Source organism: Oryx dammah, unplaced genomic scaffold (genome assembly GCF_014754425.2).
Source record: "Oryx dammah isolate SB20612 unplaced genomic scaffold, SCBI_Odam_1.1 HiC_scaffold_11058, whole genome shotgun sequence".
NCBI classification, from domain to species: Eukaryota; Metazoa; Chordata; class Mammalia; order Artiodactyla; family Bovidae; genus Oryx; species Oryx dammah.
The window spans coordinates 548,010-575,472 of record NW_024080452.1 but is presented as its reverse complement, the minus strand read 5'-3'; the positions used below and the strand labels follow the sequence as shown (position 1 = coordinate 575,472).

General features: G+C 39.3%; 1 protein-coding gene across 1 annotated transcript in view; it reads left to right on the top strand.

The window, feature by feature from the left end:
- The window catches only part of LOC120860378 (dnaJ homolog subfamily C member 13-like), a 155,661-nt gene that overhangs the window by 28,492 nt on the left and 99,706 nt on the right, over positions 1 to 27,463 (top strand). The window contains exons 3-6 of the mRNA XM_040236179.1: positions 18,906 to 18,981; positions 19,756 to 19,905; positions 20,320 to 20,361; positions 27,136 to 27,336. Coding sequence (XP_040092113.1) covers positions 18,906 to 18,981; positions 19,756 to 19,905; positions 20,320 to 20,361; positions 27,136 to 27,336 — 469 coding nt within the window. The remainder of the gene's footprint in view (positions 1 to 18,905; positions 18,982 to 19,755; positions 19,906 to 20,319; positions 20,362 to 27,135; positions 27,337 to 27,463) is intronic.

The following is a 27,463-nucleotide window of genomic DNA, read 5'->3' as shown; positions in this document are numbered from 1 at the left end:
CCCTTCTCCTCCTGCCCCCAATCCCTCCCAGCATCAGAGTCTTTTCCAATGAGTCAACTCATTGCATTAGATGGCCAAAGTACTGGAGTTTCAGCTTTAGCATCATTCCCTCCAAAGAAATCCCAGGGCTGATCTCCTTCAGAATGAACTGGTTGGATCTCCTTGCAGTCCAAGGGACTCTCAAGAGTCTTCTCCAACACCACAGTTCAAAAGCATCAATTCTTTGGCACTCAGCCTTCTTCACAGTCCAACTCTCACATCCATACATGACCACTGGAAAAACCATAGCCTTGACTAGACAGACCTTGTTGGCAAAGTAATATCTCTGCTTTTGAATATACTATCTAGGTTGGTCATAATTTTCTTTCCAAGGAGTAAGCGTCTTTTAATTTCATGGCTGCAATCACCATCTGCAGTGATTTTGGAGCCCCCCAAAATAAAGCCTGACACTGTTTCCACTGGTTCCCCATCTATTTCCCATGAAGTGATGGGACTGGATGCCATGATCTTTGTTTTCTGAATGTTGAGCTTTAAGCCAACTTTTTCACTCTCGTCTTTCACTTTCATCAAGAGGCTTTTTAGCTCCTCTTCACTTTCTGCCATAAGGGTGGTGTCATCTGCATATCTGAGGTTATTGATGTTTCTCCTGGCAATCTTGATTCCAGCTTATGTTTCTTCCAGTCCAGTGTTTCTCATGATGTACTCTGCATATAAGTTAAATAAGCAGGGTGACAATATACAGCCTTGACGTACTCCTTTTCCTATTGGGAACCAGTCTGTTGTTCCATGTCCAGTTCTAACTGTTGCTTCCTGACCTGCATGTAGGTTTCTCAAGAGGCAGGTCAAGTGGTCTGGTATTCCCATCTCTTTCAGAATTTTCTACAATTTATTGTGATCCACAGTCAAAGGCTTTGGCATATTCAATAAAGCAGAAGTAGATGTTTTTCTGGAACTTTCTTGCATTTTCGATGATCCAGCAGATGTTGGCAATTTGATCTCTGGTTCCTCTGCCTTTTCTAAAACCAGCTTGAGCATCTGGAAGTTCACGGTTCACATATTGCTGAAGCCTATCTTGGAGACTTTTGATCATCACTTTACTAGCATGTGAGATGAGTGCAATTGTGCGGTAGTTTGAGCATTCTTTGTCATTGCCTTTCCTTGGAATTGGAATGAAAATTGACCTTTTCCAGTCCTGTGGCCACTGCTGAGTTTTCCAAATTTGCTGGCATATTGAGTGCAGCACTTTCACAGCCTCATCTTTCAGGATTTGAAACAGCTCAACTGGAATGCCATCACGTCCACTAGCTTTGTTCGTAGTGATGCTTTCCAAGGCCCACTTGACTTCACATTCCAGGATGTCTGGCTCTAGATTAGTGATCACACCATCATGATTATCTGGGTCGTGAAGATCTTTTCTGTACAGTTCTTCTGTGTATTCTTGCCACCTCTTCTTAATATCTTCTGCTTCTGTTAGGTCCAGACTATTTCTGTCCTTTATCGAGCCCATCTTTGCATGAAAATTTCCCTTGGTATCTGTAATTTTCTTGAAGAGATCTCTAGTCTTTCCCATTCTGTTCTTTCCCTCTGTTTCTTTGCATTGATCGCTGAAGAAGGCTTTCTTATCTCTTGCTATTCTCTGGAACTCTGCATTCAGATGCTTATATCTTTCCTTTCTCCTTTGCTTTTTGCCTCTCTTCTTTTCACAGCTATTTGTAAGGCCTCCTCAGACAGCCATTTTGCTTTTTTGCATTTCTTTTCCATGGGGATGGTCTTGATCCCTGTCTCCTGTACAATGTCACGAACCTCAGTCCATAGTTCATCAGATACTCTATCAGATCTAGGCCCTTAAATCTATTTCTCACTTCCACTGTAGAATCAAAAGGGATTTGATTTAGGTCATATCTTAATGGTCTAGTGGTTTTCCATACTTTCTTCAATTTAAGTCTGAATTTGGTAATAAGGAGTTCATGATCTGAGCCACAGTCAGCTCCTGGTCTTGTTTTTGCTAACTGTATAGAGCTTCTCCATCTTTGGCTGCATAGAATATAATCAGTCTGATTTCGGTGTTGACCATCTGGTGATGTCCATGTGTAGAGTCTTCTCTTGTGTTGTTGGAAGAGAATTTTTTCTATGACCAGTGCATTTTCTTGGCAAAACTCTATTAGCCTTTGCCCTGCTTCATTCTGCATTCCAAGGCCAAATTTGCCTGTTACTCCAGGTGTTTCTTGACTTTCTACTTTTGCATTCCAGTCCCCTATAATGAAAAGAACATATCTTTTGAGTTTTAGTTCTAAAAGGTCTTGTAGGTCTTCATAAAACCATTCAACTTTAGCTTCTTTAGCGTTACTGGTTGGGGCATAGCCTTGGATAACTGTAATATTGAATGGTTTGCCTCGGAGACGAACAGAGATCATTCTGTCGTTTTTTGAAATTGCATCCAAGTACTGCATTTCAGACTGTTCTGTTGACCATGATGGCTACTCCATTTCTTCTGAGGGATTCCTGCCTGCAGTAGTAGATATAATGGTCATCTGAGTTAAATTCACCCATTCCAGTCCGTTTTATTTCACTGATTCCTAGAATGTCGACATTCACTCTTGCCATCTCTTGTTTGACCACTTCCAATTTGCCTTGATTCATGGACCTGACATTCCATGTTCCTATGCAATATTGCTCTTTACAGCATCGGATCTTGCTTCTATCACCAGTCACCTCCACAGCTGGGTGTTGATTTTGCTTTGGCTCCATCCCTTCATTCTTTCTCAAGTTATTTCTCCACTGATCTCCAGTAGCGTGTTGGGCACCTACTGACCTGGGGAATTCCTCTTTTGGTATCCTATCATTTTGCCTTTTCATACTGTTCATGGGGTTCTCAAGGCAAGAATATTGAAGTGGCTTGCTATTCCCTTCTCCAGTGGACCACATTCTGTCAGACCTCTCCACCGTGACCAACCCGTCTTGGGTTGCCCCACGGGCATGGCTTGGTTTCATGAGTTAGACAAGGCTGTGTCCTAGTGTGATTAGATTGACTAGTTTTCTGTGAGTATGGTTTAAGTGTGTCTGCCCTCTGATGCCCTCTTGCACCACCTACCATCTTACTTGGTTTCCTTAGTATACGTAAATTAAAGATAACCTCTCCAGGTATTTCCCTTGGGGATATTCATGTCACTTATTTCATGTTACCTTTATAATAGTTTTCATATGTTTCACTTTGCAGCTACTACTCATTTTTTAATGATTTAGGTCTGTTAACCATCATTATAGACCTGTTGGCTGGCAAAGTAACTTTTCTGCTATGCTTGTCATTTTCCCACTTGTACACAATTAAATTTTATCTTCGTTCTGGAAACAGCAAGAAGTAGGAGAAGACTTCATTAGTAAAAAACACTTTCTTTCATTAAAGAGCAAAGTTTCCTTTTTGACCTGGCAAGTCATTTCTGTTAAAAGGAAGATTCATACATTTCAGTTAAACAGAAGTTTAGATTCCCTATGGAACGATTCAGAGTAATGTTGAAAATTAGGTACTTAAGTTTTTTCCTGAATGGAAATTACATGGAAAATCTGCCTGTGGATCACTTTAATATTTGCATACATTAATTGCAGCAAATGCTCTGAATTTAAAAGTAGGATTTTAGTATATGAACAGGATTTTAGCTTCACTACATTGGGATATGTCTGTGATAAGTCACTGGCAGGTACCCACTATATTCATTTTTTCTAAGTGACTTCAGTCGTGTCCAACTTTGTGCGACCCCATAGACGGCAGCCCACTAGGCTCCCCCGTCCCTGGGATTCTCCACGCAAGAACACTGGAGTGGGTTGCCGTTGCCTTCTCCAATGCATGAAAGTGAAAAGTGAAAGTGAAGTCACTCAGTCATGTCAGACTCTTAGCGACCCTGGAATGACTTGATACAGGAAATTTGAGTTAAGGGAAAGGGAAGCTGGTGAATTTCTGATTCCTTTCTTGTAAGTAGGAAGAGTTGGACAATGAAGAGAGACTCTTCTCTTTAGCTGCCTGTTACTTACACACCTCACCAACTCTGATAAGTCTAGGAATCCTGAGATTTTTTTCCCCTGCTTTGTTGATTTTAGCCCTTGCCCCTGCCAGCCTCTAAACCAGGTATGAGTCCTGAATGGTCTTTGTATTTTCTTTGTACATCTCTTAGTGCTTATCAGGCAATCTTGATATTTGAATATCTTTCAGAAGTGCAAATAGGACCACATCTCCTTATAGAAATTTTATATTTTATGCGCAATGTTCTATTAAAAGCACAGTCTTTTTTTTTTTTAATATTCCCTTGTTACTCTCTGTGGTACCTTCCACCCTCTCCTCCCCACCACGCCAGCTGAAAAGCACAGAATCTTTTCAGCAAGTGATACTTGACACCTGGATATCCACTTGCAAAAAAATGAGTCTAGGCATAGATTCTACATCCTTCACAAAATTAACTCAGATTAACTCAGATTTCAGATAACAGACCAAAATGTGAAATGCAAAATTATAAAACTCCTGGATAACATGGGAGAACATCCAGATTATCTTAGGTTTGGTGATGATGTTTTAGGTACAACACCAAAGGTAATAGTCATGAAAAAATGAATTGATGAATGGACTACATTAAAGTTGAAAACATGTGCTTTCTGAAAGACAGTATCAAGAGAATGTGAAGATAATTCGGGAGAAAGTAACTGCAAAAGATAAGAACTGTTCTGTACAAAGAACCCTTAAAACTTAACAAGTGAAAGAACAAACAACTTGATTGAAAAGTGAGCCAAAAATCTTAACAGAGACCTCACCAAAGAAAGTATGCCGGGAATTTCTTGGTAGTCTGGTGGTTAGAGCTCTGTGTGTCCACTGGTCTGGAAACTACAATCCCACATGCCACGCGGCATGGCCATGAAAGAGAAAACAAGAAAATATGTGGTTGACAACTAATTCGGGGAAATGCGAACGTAGAGATAAATGGCCAAAATCCAGAATGCTTGGCAACTCCAAATGCTGGTGAGGATGTGAAGCAACAGGAACTCTCCTTTATTGCTGGTGGAAATGTGAAATGGTACAGCTTTTTGGGAAGATAGTTCGGTGGTTTCTTACAACACTCAACGTTCTCTTACCATGCATGTGCATGCTAAATTGCTTCAGTCCTATCCAGCTATTTTGCAATCCTGTGTACCATAGTTTACCAGGCTTTGTCAGGGGGATTCTCCAAACAAGAATACTGGAGTGGGTTGCCATGCCCTCCTCCAGGTCTCTTACCATATGATCCAGCAGTTACACTAAATTTACCCAGGGAAGCTGAGAACTTACATTCTTACATTGCACAGAAACCTGCACACAGATGTTTACAGCATCTTTATTCATAATTACCAAACTTGAAAGCAACCAAAATGTCTTTCAGTAGGTGAATGAGTAAGTAAATTAATATATGCAGACAATGAATATTATTCAGTTCTAAAAAGTAATGAACCATCAAGTCATGAAAAGACATGGAAGAAACTTAAAACTTAAATACTAAGTGAAAGAAGCTAATCTGTGAAGGCTGTGTGCTGTACAATTCCAACTACATAGCATTGTAGAAAAGGGATACTTTATAAAAAGTAAAAAGATCAGTGGCATCCAAGGTTTGTAGCAGGGAAGAAAGGATAGAGTTCAGAAGATTTTTAGGAAGGTGAAACTACTCCATGATACTGTAATGGTAGATACACTTGGATACTTTGTCCAAAGCATAGAATGTGAGACACCCAAGAGTGAACTCTAATGTCAGCTGGGACTTTGTTGGATACTGATGTATCAATGTACGTTGATCAGATACAGATGAAACAAATCTCTATGGTAGGGGTTCTTGGTAAAGGGGGAGATGTGGAAGGTGAGGACTGGGAGCATGGGGCAAGTCTTTGTACCTCATGTTTAATATTACTGTGAACCCAGTTCACATCACTTTAGTCGCAGTTGCGTCCCACTCTTTGTAACCCTGTGCACTGCAGCACACCAGGCTTCCCTGTCCATCATCAACTCCCGAAGCTTACCCAAAGTCCTGTCCATCAAGTCAATGATGCCATCCAGCCATCTCAACCTAGGTCATCCCCTTCTCCTGCCTTGAATCTTTACCAGAAACAGGGTCTTTTCCAGTGAGTCAGTTCTTCGCATCAGGTGGCCAAAGTATTAAAGTTTCAGCTTCAGCATCAGTTCTTCCAGTGATATTCAGGACTGATTTCCTTGAGGATTGACTGGTTGGATCTCCTTGCAGTCCAAGGGACCATCAAGAATCTTCTCCAAAACCACAGTTCAAAAGCATCAGTTTTCTTTATGGTCCAACTCTCACATCCATACATGACTATTGGGAAAACCATAGCATTGACTAGATGTAACTTTGTTGGCAAAGTAATGTCTCTGCTTTTTAATATGCTGTCTAGATTGGTCATAGCTTTTCTTCCATGGAGCAAGCATCTTTAATTTCATGGCTGCCATCACCATATGCAGTGATTTTGGAGTGCCCCAAAATAAAAAAGTCTGTCAATGTTTCCACTGTTTCCCCATCTATTTGCCATGAAGTGATGAGACCGGAGGCCATGATCTTCATTTTCTGAATGTTGAGCTTTAAGCCAACTTTTTCACTCTCCACTTTCACTTTCATCAAGAGGCTTTTTAGTTCCTCTTCACTTTCTGCCATAAGGGTGGTGTCATCTGCATATCTGAGGTTATTGCTGTTTCTCCTGGCAATCTTGATTCCAGCTTGTGCTTCTTCCAGCCCAGCGTTTCTCATGATGTATTCTGCATATCAGTTAAATAAGCAGGGTGACAGTATACAGCCTTGACGTACTCCTTTTCCTATTTGGAACCAGTCTGTTGTTCCATGTCCAGTTCTAAATGTTGCTTCCTGATCTGCATAGAGGTTCCTCAAGAGGCAGGTCAGGTGATCTGGTATTCCCATCTCTTTCAGAATTTTCCGCAGTTTATTGTGATCCACACAGTCAGAGGCTTTGGCATCATCAATAAAGCAGAAATAGATGTTTTTCTGGAACTCTCTTGCTTTTTCCATGATCCAGCAGATGTTGGTAATTTGATCTCTGGTTCCTCTGCCTTTTCTAAAACCAGCTTGAACATCTGGAAGTTCACAGTTCACATATTGCTGAAGCCTGGCTTGGAGAATTTTAAGTATTACTTTACGAGCGTGTGAGATGAATGTGATTGTGCGGTAGTTTGAGCATTCTTTGGTATTGCCTTTCTTTGGATTTGGAATGAAAACTAATGTTTTCCAGTCCTGTGGCCACTGCTGAGTTTTCCAAATTTGCTGGCATATTGAGTGCAGCACTTTCACAGCATCATTTTTTAGGATTTGAATTAGCTCAAATGGAATTGTATCACCTCCAGTAGCTTTGTTCGTAGTGATGCTTCCTAAGGCCCACTTGACTTCACATTCCAGAATGTCTGGCTCTAGGTGAGTGATCACACCATTGTGATTATCTAGGTCATGAAGATCTTTTTTGTATAGTTCTTCTGTGTAATATTGCCACCACTTCTTAGTATCTTCTGCTTCTGTTAGGTCCATACCATTTCTGTCCTTTATTGAGCCCATCTTTGCATGAAATGTTCCCTTGGTATCTGTAATTTTCTTGAAGAGATCTCTAGTCTTTCCCATTCTATTGTTTTTCTCTATTTCTTTGCACTGATCACGGAGGAAGGCTTTCTTATCTCTCCTTGCTGTTCTTTGGAACTCTGTATTCAAATGGGTATATCTTTCCTTTTCTCCTTTGCTTTTTGCTTCTCTTTTTTTCACAGCTATTTGTAAGGCCTCCTCAGACAACCATTTTGCCTTTTTGCATTTCTTTTTCTTGGGGATGGTTTTGATCACCGCTTCCTATACAATGTTACGAATTTCTGTCCATAGTTCTTCAGGCACTCTGTCAGGTCGAGTCCGGTAAATCTATTTCTCACTTCCACTGTATAATCAAAAGGGATGTGATTTAGGTCATACCTAATGGTCTAGTGGTTTTCCCCACTTTGTTCAATTTAACTCTGAATTTGGCAATAAGGAGTTCATGATCTGAGCCACAGTCAGCTCCCCGTCTTGTTTTAGCCGACTGTAAAGAACTTCTCCATCTTTGGCTCCAAATAATATAATCTACCTGATTTTGGTGTTAACCATCTGGTGATGTCCATGTGTAGGGTCTTCTCTTGTGTTGTTGGAAGAGAGTATTGGCTATGACCAGTGCATTCTCTTGGCAAACCTCTATTAGCCTTTGCCCTGCTTCATTCCGCATTCCAAGGCCAAATTTGCCTGTTACTCCAGGTGTTTCTTGACTTCCTACTTTTGCATTCCAGTCTCCTATAATGAAAAGCACATCTTTTTTGGGTGTTCGTTCTAAAAGGTCTTCTAGATCTTCATAGAACCATTCAACTTCAGCTTCTTCAGCGTTACTGGTTGGGATATAGACTTGGATTACTGTGATATTGAATGGTTTGCCTTGGAGATGAACAGAGATCATCCTGTCGTTTTTGAGATAGCATCCAAGTACTGCATTTCAGACTCTTTTGTTGACCATGCTGGCTACTCCATTTCTCTAAGGGATTCCTGCCCATAGTAGTAGATATAATGGTCATCTTGAGTTAAATTCACCGATTCTGGTCCATCTTAGTTCGCTGATTCCTAGAATGTTGACGTTCACTCTTGCCATCTCCTATTTGACCACTTCCAATTTGCTTTGATTCATGGACCTGACATTCCATGTTTCTGTGCCATATTGCTCTTTACAGCACTGGACCTTATTTCTGTCACCCATCACATCCACAACTGGGTTTTGTTTTTTCTTCGGCTCCTTCCCTTCATTCTTTCTGGAGTTACTTCTCCACTGATCTCCAGTAGCATATTGTGCATCTACCGACCTGGGGAGTTCATCTTTCAGTGTCGTAATTTGTTGCCTTTTCATACTGTTCATGAGGTTCTCGAGGCAAGAATACTGAAGTGGTTGGCCATTCCTTTCTCCAGTGGACCACATTCTGTCAGACCTCTCCACCATGACCTCTCTGTCTTGGGTATCCTTACACGGCATGGCTTAGGTTCATTAAGTCAGACAAGCTGTGGTCCGTGTGATCAGGTTGGCTAGTTTTCTGTGATTGTGGTTTTAGTCTGTCTGCCCTCTGATGCCCTCTGTCAGCACCTTCCGTCTTAACTTGGGTTTCTCTTACCTTGGATGTGGGTTATCTCTTCACGGCTGCTCCAGCAAAGCGCAGCCTCTGCTCCTTAGCTTGGAAATGGGGTGGCTCCTGTTGGCAGCCCTGACCTTGGACTTGGGCTGCTCCCTCAGGCAGCGCCAGATTATCAGATCCGTTTTAAATTTAATTGATTAGTTAATGTGTCCCAGGGACCTAGTATATCTTCTTCCTTCTTTCTGCCCAGAACAGTGAATTTTCTTAGGGTTTCTGTGTCCCAGTTAGACCCTGGAATGCAGTCTTAGAAGCCAGCTAAAATGCTGTTCTAGTGCCTCTTTGCAGATTCTGAGCAGTTTTACTCCTTGCAAATGTTTAGTTAAAATGATTAGTTATGTGACGAGTGCAGATTTGCTAGTGTCACTCTACAGTGTCATAGACGAAGTTAGTGAAAGTGAGAGTCGCTCAGTTGTGTCCAGTTGTTTGCAACCCCATGGACTATACAGTCCATGGAATTCTCCAGGCCAGACTATTCAGGTATGAGCTAAATCAAATCACTTACAATTATACCATGGAAGTGAGAAATAGATTCAAGGGATTAGATCAGATAGACAGAGTGCCTGAAGAACTATGGATGGAGGTTTGTGACCCTGTGCAGGAGGCAGGGATCAAGACCATCCCAAAGAAAAAGGAAGGCAAACAGGCAAAATGGTTGTCTGAGGAGGCCTTACAAATAGTTGTGAAAAGAAGAAGTAAAAAGCAGAGGAGAAAAGGAAAGATATACCCATTTGAATGCAGAGTTCCAAAGAACAGCAAGGAGAGATAAGAAAGCCTTCCTCAGTAATCACTGCAAAGAAATAGAGGAAAACAATAGAATGGGAAAGACTAGAGATCTCTTCGAAAAAATTAGAGATACCAAGAGGACAATTCACGCCAGTTCAGTTCAGTTCAGTCGCTCAGTCATGTTCGACTCTTTGCGACCCCATGAACTGCAGAACGCCAGGCCGCCCTGTCCATCACCAACTCCCGGCATTTACGCAAACTCATGTCCATCGAGTCGGAGATGCCATCCAGCCATCTCATCCTCTGTCATCCCCTTCTCCTCCTGCCCCAAATTCCTCCCAGTATCAGGGTCTTTTCCAATGAGTCAACTCTTTGCATGAGGTGGGCAAAGTATTGGACTTTCAGCTTTAGCATCAGTCCTTCCAGTGAACACCCAGGACTGATCTCCTTTAGAATGACTGGTTGGATCTCCTTGCAGTCTAAGGGACTCTCAAGAGTCTTCTCCAACACCACAGTTCAAAAGCAAAGATGGGCCCAATAAAGGACAGAAATGGTATGGACCTAACAGAAGCAGAAGATATTAAGAAGAGGTGGCAAGAATACCCAGAAGAACTGTACAAAAAACATCTTCAACACCCAGATAATCACGATAGTATGATCATTGACCTAGAGCCAGACATCCTGGAATGCGAAGTTAAGTGGGCCTTAGGAAGCATCAGTACGAACAAAGCTAGTGGAGGTGATGGAATTCCAGTTGAGCTATTTCAGTCGTAAAAGGTGATGCTGTGAAAGTGCTGCACTCAATACGCCTGCAGATTTGGAAAACTCAGCAGTGGTTACAGGACTGGAAAATGTCAGTTTTCATTCCAATCCCAAAGAAAGGGAATTCCAACGAATGCTCAAACTATGGCACAATCATATTCATCTCACATGCTAGTAAGTAATGCTCAAAATTCTCTAAGCCAGGCTTCAACAGTACATGAATCGTGAAATTCCAGCTGTTTAGGCTGGTTTTAGAAAAGGCAGAGGAACCAGAGATCAAATTGTCAGCATCTGTTGGATTATCGAAAAACTGACAAGAGTTCCAGGAAATCATCTATTTCTGCTTTATTGACTATGCCAAAGCCTTTGACTATGTGGATAACCACAATTGTGGAAAATTCTGAAAGAGATGGGAATATCAAACCATCTGACCTGCGTCTTGAGAAATCTGTATGCAGGTCAGGAAGCAACAATTAGAACTGGACATGGAACAACAGACTGTTTCCAAATAGAGCAAGGGGCACATCACAGCTTTATATTGTCACTCTGCTTATTTAACTTACATGCAGAGTACATCATGAGAAATGCCAGGCTGGAATCAAGATTGCTGGGAGAAATACCGGTAACCTCAGATATGCAGATAACACTGCGCTTGTGGCAGAAAGTGAAGAAGAACTAAAGAGCCTCTTGATGAAAGTGAAAGAGGAGAGTGAAAAAGTTGGCTTAAAGCTCAACATTCAGAAAACTAAGATCATGGCATCTGGTCCCATCACTTCATGGCAAATAGATGGGGAAACAGTGTCAGACTTTATTTTTGGGGGCTCCAAAAATCACTGCAGAATGTGATTGCAGCCATGAAATTAAAAGACACTTACTCATCGGAAGGAAAGTTATGACCAACCTAGACAGCCTGTTAAAAAGCAGAGACATTACTTTGCCAACAAAGGTCTGTCTAGTCAAGGCTATGGTTTTTCCAGTAGTGATACTAGGATGTGAGAGTTGGACTATGAAGAAACCTGAGTGCCAAAGAATTGATGCTTTTGAACTCTGGTGCTGAAGACTCTTGAGAGGCCCTTGGACTGCAGGGAGATCCAACCAGTCCATCTTTAAGGAAATCAGTCCTGAATATTCATTGGAAGGACTGAGGCTGAAGCTGAGACTCCAAGCCTTTGGCCACCTGATGTGAAGAGCTGACTCATTGGAAAAGACCCTGATGATGGTAAAGATTGAAGGCAGAAGAAGAGGACCACAGATGTTGAGATGGCTGGATGGCATCACCAACTCATTGGACATGAGTTTGAGTGTACTCCGGGAGTTGGTGATGGACAGGGTGGCCTGGTGTTGGACACAACAGAGTGAACTGAACTGAAACCATGGTGGAGGTAATAAAGATAATGGTGACCTCCTTCAAAAGGTCCCGTGCAGGCACTGCTACACTCAGTACCCTTAACCCTACAGAAGGCCACCGCTGACCGAGGCCTCCACCGGACCCTCCTAGACAGTCATTGGCACGTCTAGATCAGTCTCTTGTGGGATCATTGCTCCTTTCTCCTGGGTCCTGGTGTGCACAGGTTTCTGTTTCTGCCTTCCAAAAGTCTCTTTCCCAGTCCTGTGTAAGTTCTGGCGGCTGTATGGTGAGGTTAATGGCTACCTCCTCCAAGAGGCTTATGCCATACCCAAGTCTGCTGTACCCAGAACCCCTGCCCCTGTGGCAGTCCACTTTTGACCCTTCCCTCCACAGGAAACACTCAGAGATAGCTCTGTTTCAGTCTTTGTGGGGTCTTTGGGTCCTGGTGTGCAAAAGGTTTGTTTGAGTCCTCTGAGCCTCTCTGGAGGGTATGGGGTCTGTTTCTAAATGTGATTTCATCCCTCCTACCGTCCTGCTGGGGCTTCTCCTTTGCCTTTGGACGTGGGGTATCTCCTCAAAGTGGCTCCAGGGCTGCGTAGTCACTGCTCCAGTGCCTACCATCTTGCTGGGGCTTCTCTGCCCTTGGTCATGGAGGATCTCACAGTCACTGCAGCACCATGCTAGTGAACAATTAAAAGTAGCCCACTTTACCCAGGGTGCTATAGGAGTTCAAGCTGTATATTATGAGGACTATATAAGGTAACAAAAGCTGTCTCTTTCAGCTCTGTTTAGATCTTTTTGGCTTATTTGAAACCTGTTGCATAGACTATCCACTGAAAGGATTAAAGATGTTAACTTGAAAATAAATACACAAAGGTTTTTATTTTCACAGGAAAATAGAGAACCATTGTGTGTGTTCAGCAGCTCATTAATATTTGACTCTTTGCGACCTCGTGGACTGTAGCCCACCAGGTTCCTCTGTCCGTAGAAATTTCCAGGCAGGAATACTGGAGTGGTTTGCCATTTCCTACTCCAGAGCATCTTCCCGACCCAGAGGTCAAACCTGCATCTCTTGCATCGGCAGGCTGATTCTTTACTACTGCACCACCTGAGAACCATTATTTTACAACGAACACAAGTTTTTTCTGTACTTAACAAAAAAACTAATGTTGAGTTTTCTCTTGAGATAAATGAATAGTACAAATTTCGGTACAGAAGTATATGACCTTGTGATGTTGCTCATTATTTTTATAATATGTTTATGTCTTGATAATATTGTACATGTCTAATTGATAGAAGCTAGCTAAGAGTTTTCAGGTCTGAAATAAACTTTCTTACAACGATTGACAATTGTCTTAGCTTTTAGTACTTTGAAGTTTTATTTAAGATATCTAAACTGGTTAACTAAATAATAAATAAAATATCTTCCCAGAGGAAACTAGGTCTTTAAGGAACTCTTATTCACTCTTATTCATATCATTGAATCCAGCACACCATTAGGTCCTCATTTAATATTGAGGCAATCCATGATAATATGGAATATCTGACCTAACATTATTAGTTTTTCCTTTCCTAAAAAAAGTTTTTGTATGGAAAAAAATCATGTTATAAAAACTTATTTCAAAGATGAAAGCAGGATTTCCCTGTGGTGCAGTGGATAAGAATCTGCCTGCCATTGCAGGGGACTTAGGTTCAATCCCTGGCCCAGGAAAATTCCACATGCTGTAGCGCATCTAAGCCCATGCACGACAACCACTGAGCCCATGGCTCTAGAGCCCGCAGTCTGCAGGTACTGAGCCCACGTGCTGCAACTATTGAAGCCCATGCACCTCTGCAAAGCAACGAAGACCCTGTGCAGCCAAAAATAAAATTTTTTAAAAAAGAAGAGGAAAGCAAGAAAAGATTGAGGGCAGAAGGAGAAGCGAGAGACAGAGGATCAGATGGTTGGATGGCATTACCGACTCAATGGACATGAGTTTGAGCAAACTCCAGGAAATGGTGCAGAATAGGAAAGCCTGGCATGCTGCAGTCCATGGGGTCGCAAAGAGTCAGACACAACGTAGTGACTGAACAACAAGAAAAACTATTATTACTCATTACCATTGTATCACAATTGGTTAATAGAAAAATAACGGAATTCTATATTACAAAGAGTACCATTAAATAGAAGAAGCTGTGATCAAATCCAGATGCATATCAGAATTATCTTGAAATCTGCCTGCAATGCAGGAGACCAGAGTTCGATTTCTGAGTTGGGAATATCCTCTGGAGGAGGAAGTGGCAACCCACTCCAGTATACTTGCCAGGAGAATCCCATGGGCAGAGGAGCCTGGCAGGCTATAGTCCATGGGGTCAAAGAGTTGGACATGACTTAGCGACTAAATCACTACCACCATAGATGCCCAGGTATTTCTTTTTTTTCGCCAGAGCTCCAGATACATTTCTAATGAGCAGCCATGTTTAAAAACAACTGGACTGTATGAAGATCTTTTACTTTTCTTGAGTTTGTTTCACTTTTTCTATTTCATATTCAGTGCTCCTATTTCATTTATTTAATGTTTTCCAATTTCTCCATTTCTTTTTTTTTTTAATGTTCTTTCTCAAGCCTTTATCAAGTGTAGTAGAAAAACTTTTGTATACATATACATAAATAACATGTATGATATATATTTTAGAAAACATGAATTTTTGTCTAAAAAATTTGTCCATTTTGATTCTACTTGTTTGACTTAGTGAAAGTAGAAAGCTAGGTTTTTAATTTTAAAAAATACATTTGCAGTGAGTACCAAAGGTTTACTCCACAGCAAAGGAAGCTATAGTCAATATCTTGTTACATACTATAATGGAACATAATTTCAAAAATAATACGTGTGTGTATGTAAATATATATATATATATATATATATGGATCACAAGAAAAAGAATTCTGCTTTTTGAAATTTAGTAATGTTTACCTTTTTGCCAGTTCTTCTAAATGTCCTATGGACATAACAACGTATAAGATAACAAAATTTTAAAAATATTTGTGTAGGATATAAGATTAACATTAATGTAAATTTAGCATATTTAAATTATTAATAACATCATTCAAGATGCTCCTATTCTTTGTTCTGCACTTGATAAAATATTCTCAGAGAAATGTTACTATGTCTCACTATGATTATATATTTTTTCTTTTCCCTTATTTTTTTTTATTTTTGTTTTATGTATCTTTGATTTTTTGTTGTTAGATGTCTAATAGCTTATGATGTCTATCTTCTTTGTGAATTGTACCTTTTATCATTAAAAATATTCATCTTTGTTTCACTTAAAATCTTAAATTGCAAGTTTCACTAGCACCATACATGTGAGCTCATTCTGATTTTAATCTAAATCTGGTATCCAAGGGGGCTTTTTAGGTACTTGGAAGGTTTAAGGGTGCTTTAAAAAGTTTTTTTTTAAATTAATTAATTAATTTTGGGCTGCATTGGGTCTTCATTGCTGTGAGTGGGCTTTTTCTAGTTGCGGTGAGCAGGGGCTACTCACTGTGGTGGCTTCTCTTTGTTGCGCAGCATGGCCTCTGGTCCTGGATAGTTGCAGCATGTGGCCTCAGTAGTTGTGTGAATCTTCCGGAACCAAGAATCGAACCTGTGTCCTCTGCACTGGCTGGAAGGCAGATTCTTAACCACTGGACCATGAAAGCACCTCTATAAAAGTTTTAAATGACCTAGGAGTACAATATTTACCCTGACCTTAAAGGGAAGTGCAGCAGCCACCCTAGACGAGAGAGGTCTGTGGAACTCTTAGAAAAAAGAGAAGAGAAAGAGAGAGGGATGGCAGGACATTCTCCTAAGAGTTTTCTTACAGCTTTCTTCTTAGGAAGCTTTGGAGCTCTGAGTTTCCCAGTTATGGCCTAATGGACACCTCACTCCAGCATCCTTGTGCTGCAGAATCTAGAGTGCACTCTCTTCAATATGGTAGCAGCCACTAACCAAGCGTGGCTGTTTGCAGTTGCTCATTAGCCACATTTCAGGTGCTCAAAAGAGCTACCTAATTGGACAGTGTACCTACAGAATGTTTTCATCATTTTGGAAAGTTATTTTGCACAGCACTAATCAAGATGAAAAAGTTACACAAGAAAAATGTTAGGAAGAGCTATGTTGGGTAGAGATTAGTATAAAATTGAAAAGGATATTTTCTTGACTTAGATTCTCTTAAGATTATGAATATCACTATATCAGTTGATATTTGGAACATTTCAGGGATTTAATTCTTACACTTTTGCTTCCAGAGTAAAGAAAATTCTATAGTTTTATTTCAGGATTATACAAATTGGTATGTTTGAAATGAATTCATTTATAGAACAGAGAGTAAAAGATGTGAAAAACAAACTTACGGTTGGGGCGGATGGGGAAGGGAGCGAGGGATAAATTGGGAGATTGAGATTGACCTAGATACCACTATATATAATAGATATCTAACTAGTCCATTCTAAAGGATATCAGTCCTGGGTGTTCTTTGGAAGGAATGATGCTAAAGCTGAAACTCCAGTACTTTGGCCATCTCATGCAAAGAGTTGACTCATTGGAAAAGACTGTGATGCTGGGAGGGATTAGGGGCAGGAGGAAAAGGGGACGACAGAAGATGAGATGGCTGGATGGCATCACCGACTCAATGGACGTGAGTTTGGGTGAACTCCGGGAGTTGGTGATGGACAGGGAGGCCTGGCATGCTGCGATGGGGTCGCAAAGAGTCAGACATGACTGAGCGACTGAATTGAACTGAACTGAACTAGTAAAACGTACTGTATAGCACAGGGAATTCTACTCAGTATTTTGTAATGACCTATATGGGAAAAAAATCTTAAAAAAGTGGATATATTTATATGTATAATTGATTGACTTTGCTGTACAGCTGAAACTAGCACAACACTGTAAGTCAACTATACTGCAATAAAAATATTTAAAGATAAAAATATTGGCATTCTGTCAAGATGATTCTGAAAGTTAGAATTTGTGAATTCATATTTCTGCCATACATTTGATTTCATTATACTGTCTTCTGAGGCAAATACTGGTTTAATAAGATTTTATTTCTTTGGTTTTCTTTGTTCCCATTAATTAAGCCTCTGAAACTTCGAGACTTTTGAGCTATTTAGATAAATCCTCATCTACTTCATCTGTCCCTCAACCCTCTCCCCACTTTCAGTTCAGTTCAGTTCAGTTGCAACGGACTCTCTGCGACCCCATGGACTGCAGCATGCCAGGCTTCCCTGTCCCATCACCAACTCCTGGAGCCCACTCAAACTCATGTCCATCACGTTGGTGATGCCACTTACAAAGCAGCAAATGAATGTTTTTATATTAGAAGGAAGTGTGCTCATTGTTTAGTTTCCCATGCCACCTTTAACATAAGAAATTAGGGGAAAGTTTTGTAATACAGCAAAATGGTAGAGATTAATAAAATCTATCATTTTTCCTCAAAATGGAAATTTTGTCATTTTTATTATATAATGTACTGATTAGAAAAAATAATAGGAAATTAAAATTTGAAAGAGCTCTCTTGATTTTAACGAGACCACTCCTAGTATGTGTCCTTTGAGTCAGATAGTGACTGTTGGTTTATGGTAATGTATATCTTTTTACTGTATTAGTAGTTTAAAGCAGAAAAGCGCAATCTTTTCCGTACATATAAAAAAGGCATCTGATTATATTTAACATCCATTTTGATCATTTAAAAATCTACTAAAATACTGAAAGATATTTCAATAAATACGCTAATTATACATTTTTCTAATATTCAACTGTTTTCCTAAAATGAACTGCCTTTGGTCATGGTGTATTACTATTTTAATCTGTCATTTGATTCTTATTGATAGTATTTATTTAAAAATAGATTTGTTTGTTTTGCCAAATTTTATTATCCCTGGAAGAACTGAAAAGCTTTAGTTTATTTCCTGGAACAATTGAAGAAGCATAGAATTACCTGTTCCTTTAGGGTTTCATCTTCTTCTTTGATCCTGGTACTTTTGTAGGATGTAATTGTTTGCAGCTTTCTTAAATTCTTGTAATGGATGTTGATTTATTCTTAATTTTCATATTTATCAGCATAGACTTATATCATTTTTTTCATCTGTGTCTATGGTTATAAATTATCTTATGCTTAATTTTGTTTTTGTATTTTCTTAGACTTATTTTCTGGAGAAGGAGATGGCAACCCACTCCAGTATTCTTGCCTCGGGAATCCCATGAACAGAGGAGCCTGGTGGGCTACAGTCCATGGGGTTGCAAAGAGTTAGACATGACTGAACGACTGAGCTCACAGCACAGCCCTAGTTTATCATTTTATTTTCAAAGAGCTAATTTGTCAGTTTTAAATAAGTTTTTGTAATTCAGTTTCCACTTTTTATCATTATGAATTTCTCTCTCTTCTAAAAAATTACTAATACCCAAATGGTTATTCTCCTTCAAATATGTTGCTTTAAGTGAAGGAAGTGACTTAAGAAGTGAAAATTGCTTGTCTTTGATGTAGGCTTCCTACTTCTATAAAATTGCAACACTTAATTGTAGTATAGATAGTTGCTTAAGTAGAAATCATTAAGATTTCAGAAAAAGGACTGTGATAGACCAGTTGTAGGTTGTAGCTTTTCCTTCATTTGTATCACAATCTTGTTGAAAGTATATTTTGAAAGAATTACTAGTGTATAGTGTCTTTTTTTATCAGAACGTTAAAAATGTGAGAATATAAAACAAAGCTATATTTAGTCACATTAAATCAACTAATACATTTCTATTTATTTATTGAGAAGTTTCTTTTGTGTTATTTGTATTTTCTTATAAAATGTTTCCTTTAAGACTAAATTTAAGTACTTGATTTCCTTTGTAGGTATAAGCGTGTCTTTTCAGTTGGAACCCATGCGATTACTACATATAATCCCAATACCTTAGAAGTAACAAATCAGGTAATAATTTTAGAAGCTATTGGGTGAACTCCATTTGAATTTTAAAAGCCAGTGCTCCCTGGCCTGAAGGCTAGGAAGGATAGAAATGTCAAATTTGAAAAAGATTAATATACTTATATAATGCTCAATACTCAGGACCAAACATAATAAAGGGAGCATATGTGTGCATATTTCTAGGCTTTAAGGAGTATAACTTTTTACTGTTACTTTGATTATAAACATCATTTTAATATAAAATTTGTAAATTGTTTATAATTTTAAGGGCAATATTGTTACTGTAATACAGACATACATAAGTCTTAAGTGCAGTGGTTAGAAAATGTATGTCATAAAAATAAGGTTGCTATTTATAAAGACAAGACTAAACTGAATATGGGTAAATAAACACTTAAAATATTCTAATTTAAGTCCAAATTAGGCATGTTTTACAGATTCCTCTTTTTGTTGCTATTTTTAAAGGTTTGTAGATAATCATAAAATGTTTTCCCCAGATCTTTTCATATCTGTGTATTTTAGTTGCTTTGGATTGATCAATCATTAATCAGTCAGGCATTGAAATTGGAAGACATAACTTTTTTATTATTGTCTCTGATAACTGAAAACTTTTTAGTTTGTTTTGTAGAATTACTGTAAAACAAAACATTTTCTAGATCTCAGTACTGTTTTGTAAAGTTTTTTTCATTTAATCAGTGATTTGAAATTAAAATGGTAAAAATAAGTGTTGCATTTCATCACAGTGTAGCACCAGTTGAATGATTTCCTTTTTTTTGTTAGTGGCCTTATGGAGACATTTGCAGCGTCAGCCCTGTAGGAAAAGGACAAGGAACAGAGTTCAACCTCACATTTCGTAAAGGCAGTGGAAAAAAGTCAGAAACGTTAAAATTTTCTACAGAGCACAGAACAGAACTTCTTACAGAAGCATTGGTGAGAATTGTTTCATGTTAATACACTAAATTTCTGTCTTCTCTTTTTTGAGTTACATTAAAGTACAGATACTGGTGTTCTGAGCCCTTTTCCCACTAATTGACCCTTAATTGACACTGTGAAGCTTTTACTCTTTTCTTACTAAGAGGCTGGATAATCCTTTAGGTTTGATAGTTCTTTTAGATCTTTTTAAATGCATTATATAGAACAAAGCAGTTGTATGTTTAATCTGTTTTTCAATAAAATTTCACACACTTTTTATTGAATCTCCGTTAACTATAACTTTAATAACATTTTCTAATATCAGGATTACCAAGTTGGTATTTTACTTACCTTGGATAGAAACTACTGAACTGAGAGTCTCTCTTAATAAGCCTGTTGTTATAACTATGTTTTTTATGTCTTCTCTTTCAGAGATTTAGAACTGATTTTTCAGAAGGAAAAATCACAGGAAGGGCAAGTATTTCTAACATTTATTAATATCTTTTTTGGCTTATCAGTGTTGCACTTCAGAAATCCTTGCATAAACTGTGTATTCCCTTTGTGGCAAAGCTGAAGAAAATGAAACATAATTTTAATGTCTCCTGATATCATGTGATAGATAAATGTAGTTTAACAGGAAACTCAAATATGAGAAATTAGATTTATGACTGTTAATGCCAATAGTTAGATAACAATCTTCAGGCAGAACTAAATATTAAAAAAAGGCTTCATTCAGGAAGTCTTTATTCTGTGTTCTTAACAGCAACAGAAGCTTTACACTGCTGATAATACTTTTTAGAACATGCAGTCGTTGTTTGTTATACAAGATTCTTATTTCAGAAGTATTAAACTTGTAAGGAAATTTATGTATTGAAACTGTCTCATTGTATGCTCTTGCCCTGAATCTGGGGGCTTCCCAGGTGGCTCAGTCACCTACCAGTGCAGAAGACGTGGGTTCAGTGCCTGAGTCAGGAAGATCCCTGGGAGGAGAAAATGGTAACCCACTCCAGTACTGTTGCCTGGAAAATCCCATGGACAGAGAAGCCTACCAGGCTACAGTCCATGGAATCACAAAAAGTCCTACATGACTGAGAGACTGATCATGCTCGCACTCCCTGGGTCTTGCCGATAATGAAGGTTTGCATGGTGCAATGACAGCTTTCAGGAAGTAATTATTGCTTATTAGAATCTTAACTTTTCCAGGCCTTCTCTAGACATGTTATAGCAGCATTTAAAGTAAATCTGAGTCTTCTGGGGAGGGGAAATGGGCGCTGATGCTTTTCTTTCACTCCCTTCAAATACGAAATTTCTTTCCATGAGAAGGTATTGCTTATATAATAGGGGTGGGGGTTCCAGAGTAATGTGTAAATTCATAGCACTGTCCAGAACTCTAGCTTCTGGCAAAAGGCAGGACCTGAATTCTAATATGCTGGCAGTACCATTCCCTTGTTTTTTAAAAGCCCTCATCCTTTCTATGGGTATTCTGTTCTGTGTTTTAGTATCTGAGAAGCCTCACTGATCTCAACTCAAGCAAATGGTTGGTTGCTCAGGAGCCATTTAAAATAGCCTAATGGTATTTGGTGAGCTCCTTGCTGCTTATACATGATAAGCCACAGTCACATTTCTATAAATCATAATTTAGTACACTTATTTTAATTATGTTAGTAGGTGAGTTTTCTGTATAGCTCATCTATTTGGAAAACAGCTGCTTCCTAAAGCATATTTATAGATTTTGTTATAAGTTCCCCTTTATATATGTTAACTTCAGGAAGTTAATATTTTTCAAACTTTTTGGTGGAAACAGTATCCATAGAAGATAGCCTGAAGGGCAGCAGTTTTATGTAAGTTGAATTTGGTCTTAGGCTTCCCATCGCTCCTAGATATACTCTAAATCAGGTTCTCTTAAGACTGTCTTGGCCACCACAATCCTGAAGGACAATGATTTGTTCCCTTGACAAATCTCACTGCTTTACAGTTGATTACCTACTGAAAGAATGGAGAATATCCTACAGACTGGGGTGAGGCATGTAAACCAGCATAGTGGGAAAAGCACCAACTTTTATGACCTCTCTTCCCACCAAATTTTGTGACCTACTTCTGCTGGAAAGGTGTGGTACTGCTCCATCCTTTAGTGCAGAATCAAGGCTTTAAATATATTCTTGTGTTAATGCAGGCCCTTTCGTCTTTCTGCAGAAATCCTTTTATGAAACTGTCATGCTCATGATGCCGTATCTCAGAAATGCTGAGGGGATTGATGGATATGATTCTGTGAACCTTATTGCTGGCTTTAATGTTGGGAGGTGGAGATACTGATTATCTAATGTCTTACTGTCTTTTCTGAACACCTGCGAGAAAATTTCTCTGCCATTTTAGTATTAGAAGTAGTTGTATTTTTGAGCAGCAACCAGTTTATTTTTACCTTAAGAATCATGTAACTGACCATGCATTCCACTTCATATTGATGGGTAGAAAACTTTATGGAGTTTTTGGTTAAACAAGGGAATGGTCATTTCACATCTCACATTTTGTTATCCTACTTTCTGTTTGTCTCATTTTGCCTTTATTCTGTACATAGAATTTTGGTTATCAGCCTCAACTAAATGTTTTTTCTAAGAATAAAACTGGAGAGTAAATAGATGTTCACCCTTGTAATTATTTCTGATACTAAGTTCTTTAATTTATAAAGGAATGTAATCTAAATAGAGCTTCCCAGATGGCACTAGTGGTAAAAAACTGCTCGCCAATGTAGGAGACATAGGAGATGTGGGTTAGATCCCTGGATTGGGAAGACCACTGGAGAAGGAAATGGCAACCTACTTGAGTATTCTGGCCTTGAGAATCCCACTGACAAAGGAGCCTGGAAGGCTCCAGTTGATGAGGTTGCAAAGAGTCAAACACAACTAGCACCAGTTACCTAAATCAAATTTTACTTGCTAATGTGATCAAACTTCTAAAGATGACATCCCAGTGGTGTGTATTTAGAAAAGCCTACAGTCAGACTGAGGCCTCAGCTTTTTTATGTGTATAGAAAAAAAATCTACATCACTTCATGACAAATAGAAAGTGAAAAAATGGAAGTGGTGACAGATTTTATTTTCTTGGGCTCCAAAATCACTGTAGGCGATGACATCTGCAGTGAAATTAAAAGATGCTTTTTCCTTGTAAAGAAATCTATAACAAACGTAGATTGCATATTATAAACCAGAGACATCACTGTGCCGACAAAGGTCCATATAGCCAAAGCTATGATTTTTCCAGTAGTTATGTAGGGATGTGAGAGTTTGACCATAGCGAAGGCTGAGCACTGAAGAACTGATGCTTTTGTATTGTGATGCTGGAGAAAATGCTTGAGAGTGCCTTGGACAGCAAGGAGATCAAATCAGTCAATCCTAAAGGAAATCAACCCTGAATATTGGAAAGACTGATGCTGAATCTGTAATACTTTGGCCACCTGATGTGAAGAGTGGATTCACTGGAAAAGACCTTGATGCTGGGAAAGATTGAAGGCAAGAGGAGAAGGGAGCAGCAGAGCCTGAGATGGTTAGGTAGCATCACCAGCTCAGTAGACATGAATTTGAGCAAGCTTCAGGAGATAGTGGAGGACCGAGAAGCCTGACTTGCTGCAGTCTGTGGGGTCGCAGAGTCAGAAACGACTGAGCAACTGAACAACAACAAGAAAAATATCTACATTGATATATTGAACTAGCTTGAGTTGTTTAAATTAAATACCCTAAAAGCCCTGAAATGTGACTTAGCTTTTTTCCATATCTAACTTGATTAAAAGAATCCATCGACAAAAGTTGAAATCTTTTCTCCAATGGAACTCCTTCAGAATAACTTCTGTTTAAGATTTCCCTTAAGATTTGCATGAGGGTGACTTAAATTGTTTCACAACTAAAACCTTTGTTAATTTTAAAAAGATACACTGTCTTTTCATACTGTTCATACTGTTTACGGGGTTCTCAAGGCAAGAATAGTAAAGTGGTTTGCCATTCCCTTCTCTAGTGGACCACATTCTGCCAGAATGAACACTATGAAAAGGAAAAGATAGGACACTGAAAGATGAACTCCCTAGGTTGGTAGGTGCCCAATATGCTACTGGAGATCAGTGGAGAAATAACTCCAGAAAGAATGAAGGGATAGAGTTAAAGCAAAAACAACACCCAGTTGTGGATGTGGTTGGTGATAGAAGCAAGGTCTGATGCTGTAAAGAGCAATATTGCATAGGAACCTGGAATGTTAGGTCCATGAATCAACACAAATTGGAAGTGGTCAAACAGGAGATGGCATGAGTGAACATCTACATCTAGGAATCAGTGAACTAAGATGGACTGGAATGCATGGATTTAACTCAGATGACCATTATATCTTCTACTGTGGGCAGGAATCCCTTAGAAGAAATGGAGTAGCCTTCATAGTCAACAAAAGAGTCCAAAATGCAGTACTTGGATGCAGTCTCAAAAACGACAGAATGATCTCTGTTCGTTTCCAAGGCAAACCATTCAATATCACAGTAATCCAAGTCTGTGCCCCTACCAGTAATGGTGAAGAAGCTGAAGTTGAACGGTTCTATGAAGACCTACAAGACCTTTTAGAACTAACACCCCAAAAAAATGTCCTTTTCATTATAGAGGACTGGAATGCAAAAGTAGGAAGTCAAGAAACACCTGGAGTAACAGGCAAATTTGGCTTTGGAGTACAGAATGAAGCAGGGCAAAGGCTAACAGAGTTTTGCTAAGAGAATGCACTGATCATAGCAAACATCCTCTTCCAACAACCCAAGAGAAGACTCTACACGTGGACGTCACCAGATGGCCAACAGTGAAATCAGATTGGTTATGTTCTTTGCAGCCAAAGATGGAGAAGCTCTATACAGTCAGCAAAAAAAAAAAAAAGACCAGGAGCTGACTGGATCTGATCATGAACTCCTTATACACTTTCTCCTGAAGAAAGAGGGGAAAAGCACTAGACCATTCAGGTATGACCTAAATCAAATCCCTTATGACTATACAGCAGAAGTGAGAAATAGATTTAAGGGACTAGATCTGACAAACAGAGTACCTGATAAACTGTGGACAGAGGTTTGTGACATTGTACAGGAGACAGGAATCAAGACCATCCCCATGGAAAAGAAATACAAAAAGACAAAATGGCTGTCTGGGGAGGCCTTACAAATAGCTGTGAAAAGAAGAGAAGTGAAAAGCAAAGGAGAAAAGGAAAGATACACCCATTTGAATGCAGAGTTCCAAAGAATAGCAAGGAGACATAAGAAAGCTTTCCTCACTGATCAGTGCAAAGAAATAGAGGGAAAAAAATAGAATGGGATAGACTAGAGATCTCTTCAAGACAATTAGAGATACCAAGGGAACATTTCATGCAAAGATGGGCTCGATAAAGGACAGAAATGGTAGGGACCTAACAGAAACAGAAGATATTAAGAAGAGGTGGCAAGAATACACAGAAGAACTGTACAAAAAAGATCTTCACAACCCAAATAATCACAATGGTGTGATCACTCACACTCACCTAGAGCCAGACATCCTGGAATGTGAAGTCAAGTGGGCCTTAGGAAGCATCACTATGAACAAAGCTAGTGGGGGTGATGGAATTCCAATTGAGCTATTTCAGATCTTAAAAGATGACTCTGTGAAAGTGTTGCACTCAATATGCCAGCAAATTTGGAAAACTCGGTGGCCACAGGACTGGAAAAGATCAGTTTTTATTCCAATCCCAAAGAAAGGCAATGCCAAAGAATGCTCAAGCTACCGCACAATTGCACACATCTCACATGCTAGTCAAGTAATGCTCAAAATTCTCCAAGCCAGGCTTCAGCAATACGTGAACCGTGAACTTCCAGATGTTCAAGCTGGTTTGAGAAAAGGCAGAGGAACCAGAGATCAAGTTGCCAACTTCCTCTGGATCATTGAAAATGTAAGAAAGTTCCAGAAAAACATCTACTTCTGCTTTATTGACTATGCCAAAGCCTTTGACTGTGTGGATCACAAAAAACTGCAAAATTCTGAAGGAGATGGGCATACCAGACCACCTGACCTGCCTCTTGAGAAACCTATATGCAGGTCAGGAAGCAACAATTAGAACTGGACATGGAACAACAGACTGGTTCCCAATAGGAAAAGGAGTACGTCAAGGCTGTATATTGTCACCCTGCTTATTTACCTTCTATGCAGAGTACATCATGAGAAACTCTGGGCTGGAAGAAGCACAAGCTGGAATCAAGATTGCTGAGAGAAATATCAATAACCTCAGATATGCAGATGACACCACCCTTATGGCAGAAAGTGAAGAACTAAAGAACCTCTTGATGAAAATGAAAGAGGAAATAAAAAATTCGCTTAAAGCTCAACATTCAGAAAACTTAAGATCATGGCATCTAGTCCCATCACTTCATGGCAAATAGATGGGGAAACAGTGTCAGACTTTATTTTTTTCAGCTCCAAAATCACTGCAGATGGTTATTGAAACCATGAAATTAAAAAACGCTTACATTTTGGAAGGAAAGTTATGACCAACCTAGACAGCATATTAAAAAGCAGAGACATTACTTTGTCAACAAAGGTCCGTTTAGTTAAGGCTGTGGTTTTTCCAGTGGTCATGTATGGATGTGAGAGTTGGACTATAATGAAAGCTGAGCGCCAAAGAATGATGCTTTTGAACTGTGGTGTTGGAGAAGACTCTCGAGTCCAAGTCTGTTGGACTGCAAGGAGAGCCAACCAGTCCATCCTAAAGGAGATCAGTCCTGGGTGTTCATTGGAGGGACTGATGTTGAAGCTGAAACTCCAGTACTTTGGCCACCTGATAAAGACTCTGATGCTGGGAAGGATTGAGGCCAGGAGGAGGAGGGGACGACAAAGGATGGGGTGGTTGGACGGCATCACTGACTCAATGGACATGGGTTTGGGTAGGCTCTTGCAGTTGATGTTGGACAGGGAGGCCTGGCGTGCTGCTCTTCATGGGGTCGTAGAGTCAGACACAATTGAGCAACTCAACTGATATGATACTGTCTTTAGTTAGCCTAAACATTTTTAATTGAATAAACATAAACCTCCAGATGGCCAAAGTAAAAATGTCTTTAAGAATTTGATTAGTAGCTCTAAAATTTTATAATATTATAGATTTTTTGGGGTTTTTTGTTGTTTTTTTTCCTGCAATGAGTGATACATTAGATGTAATGGCGTTTTATGGTAACCTTAAATATGAGTTTAAAAGTATTATTATTTTTCTCTGCAGAGATATAACTGCTATAAGCATCATTGGAGTGATACAAGAAAACCTGTCATTTTGGAAGTAACGCCAGGAGGCTTTGACCAGATTAACCCTGCAACAAACAGAGTCCTCTGTTCCTATGACTATAGAAATATTGAAGGCTTTGTAGATCTCTCTGATTATCAAGGAGGGTTTTGTATACTTTATGGAGGATTTAGTAGATTGGTAAGTAGTGTTTTTAAAAAGTTATCTTAAAAGAGACATGACCATTTGAAGGAAAGCAGAGTTTTTACACTTAATTTTGAAATTTCCTTTGAGTCCTCTGGAAGGAAGTATGGTATTTTGAGTGCAG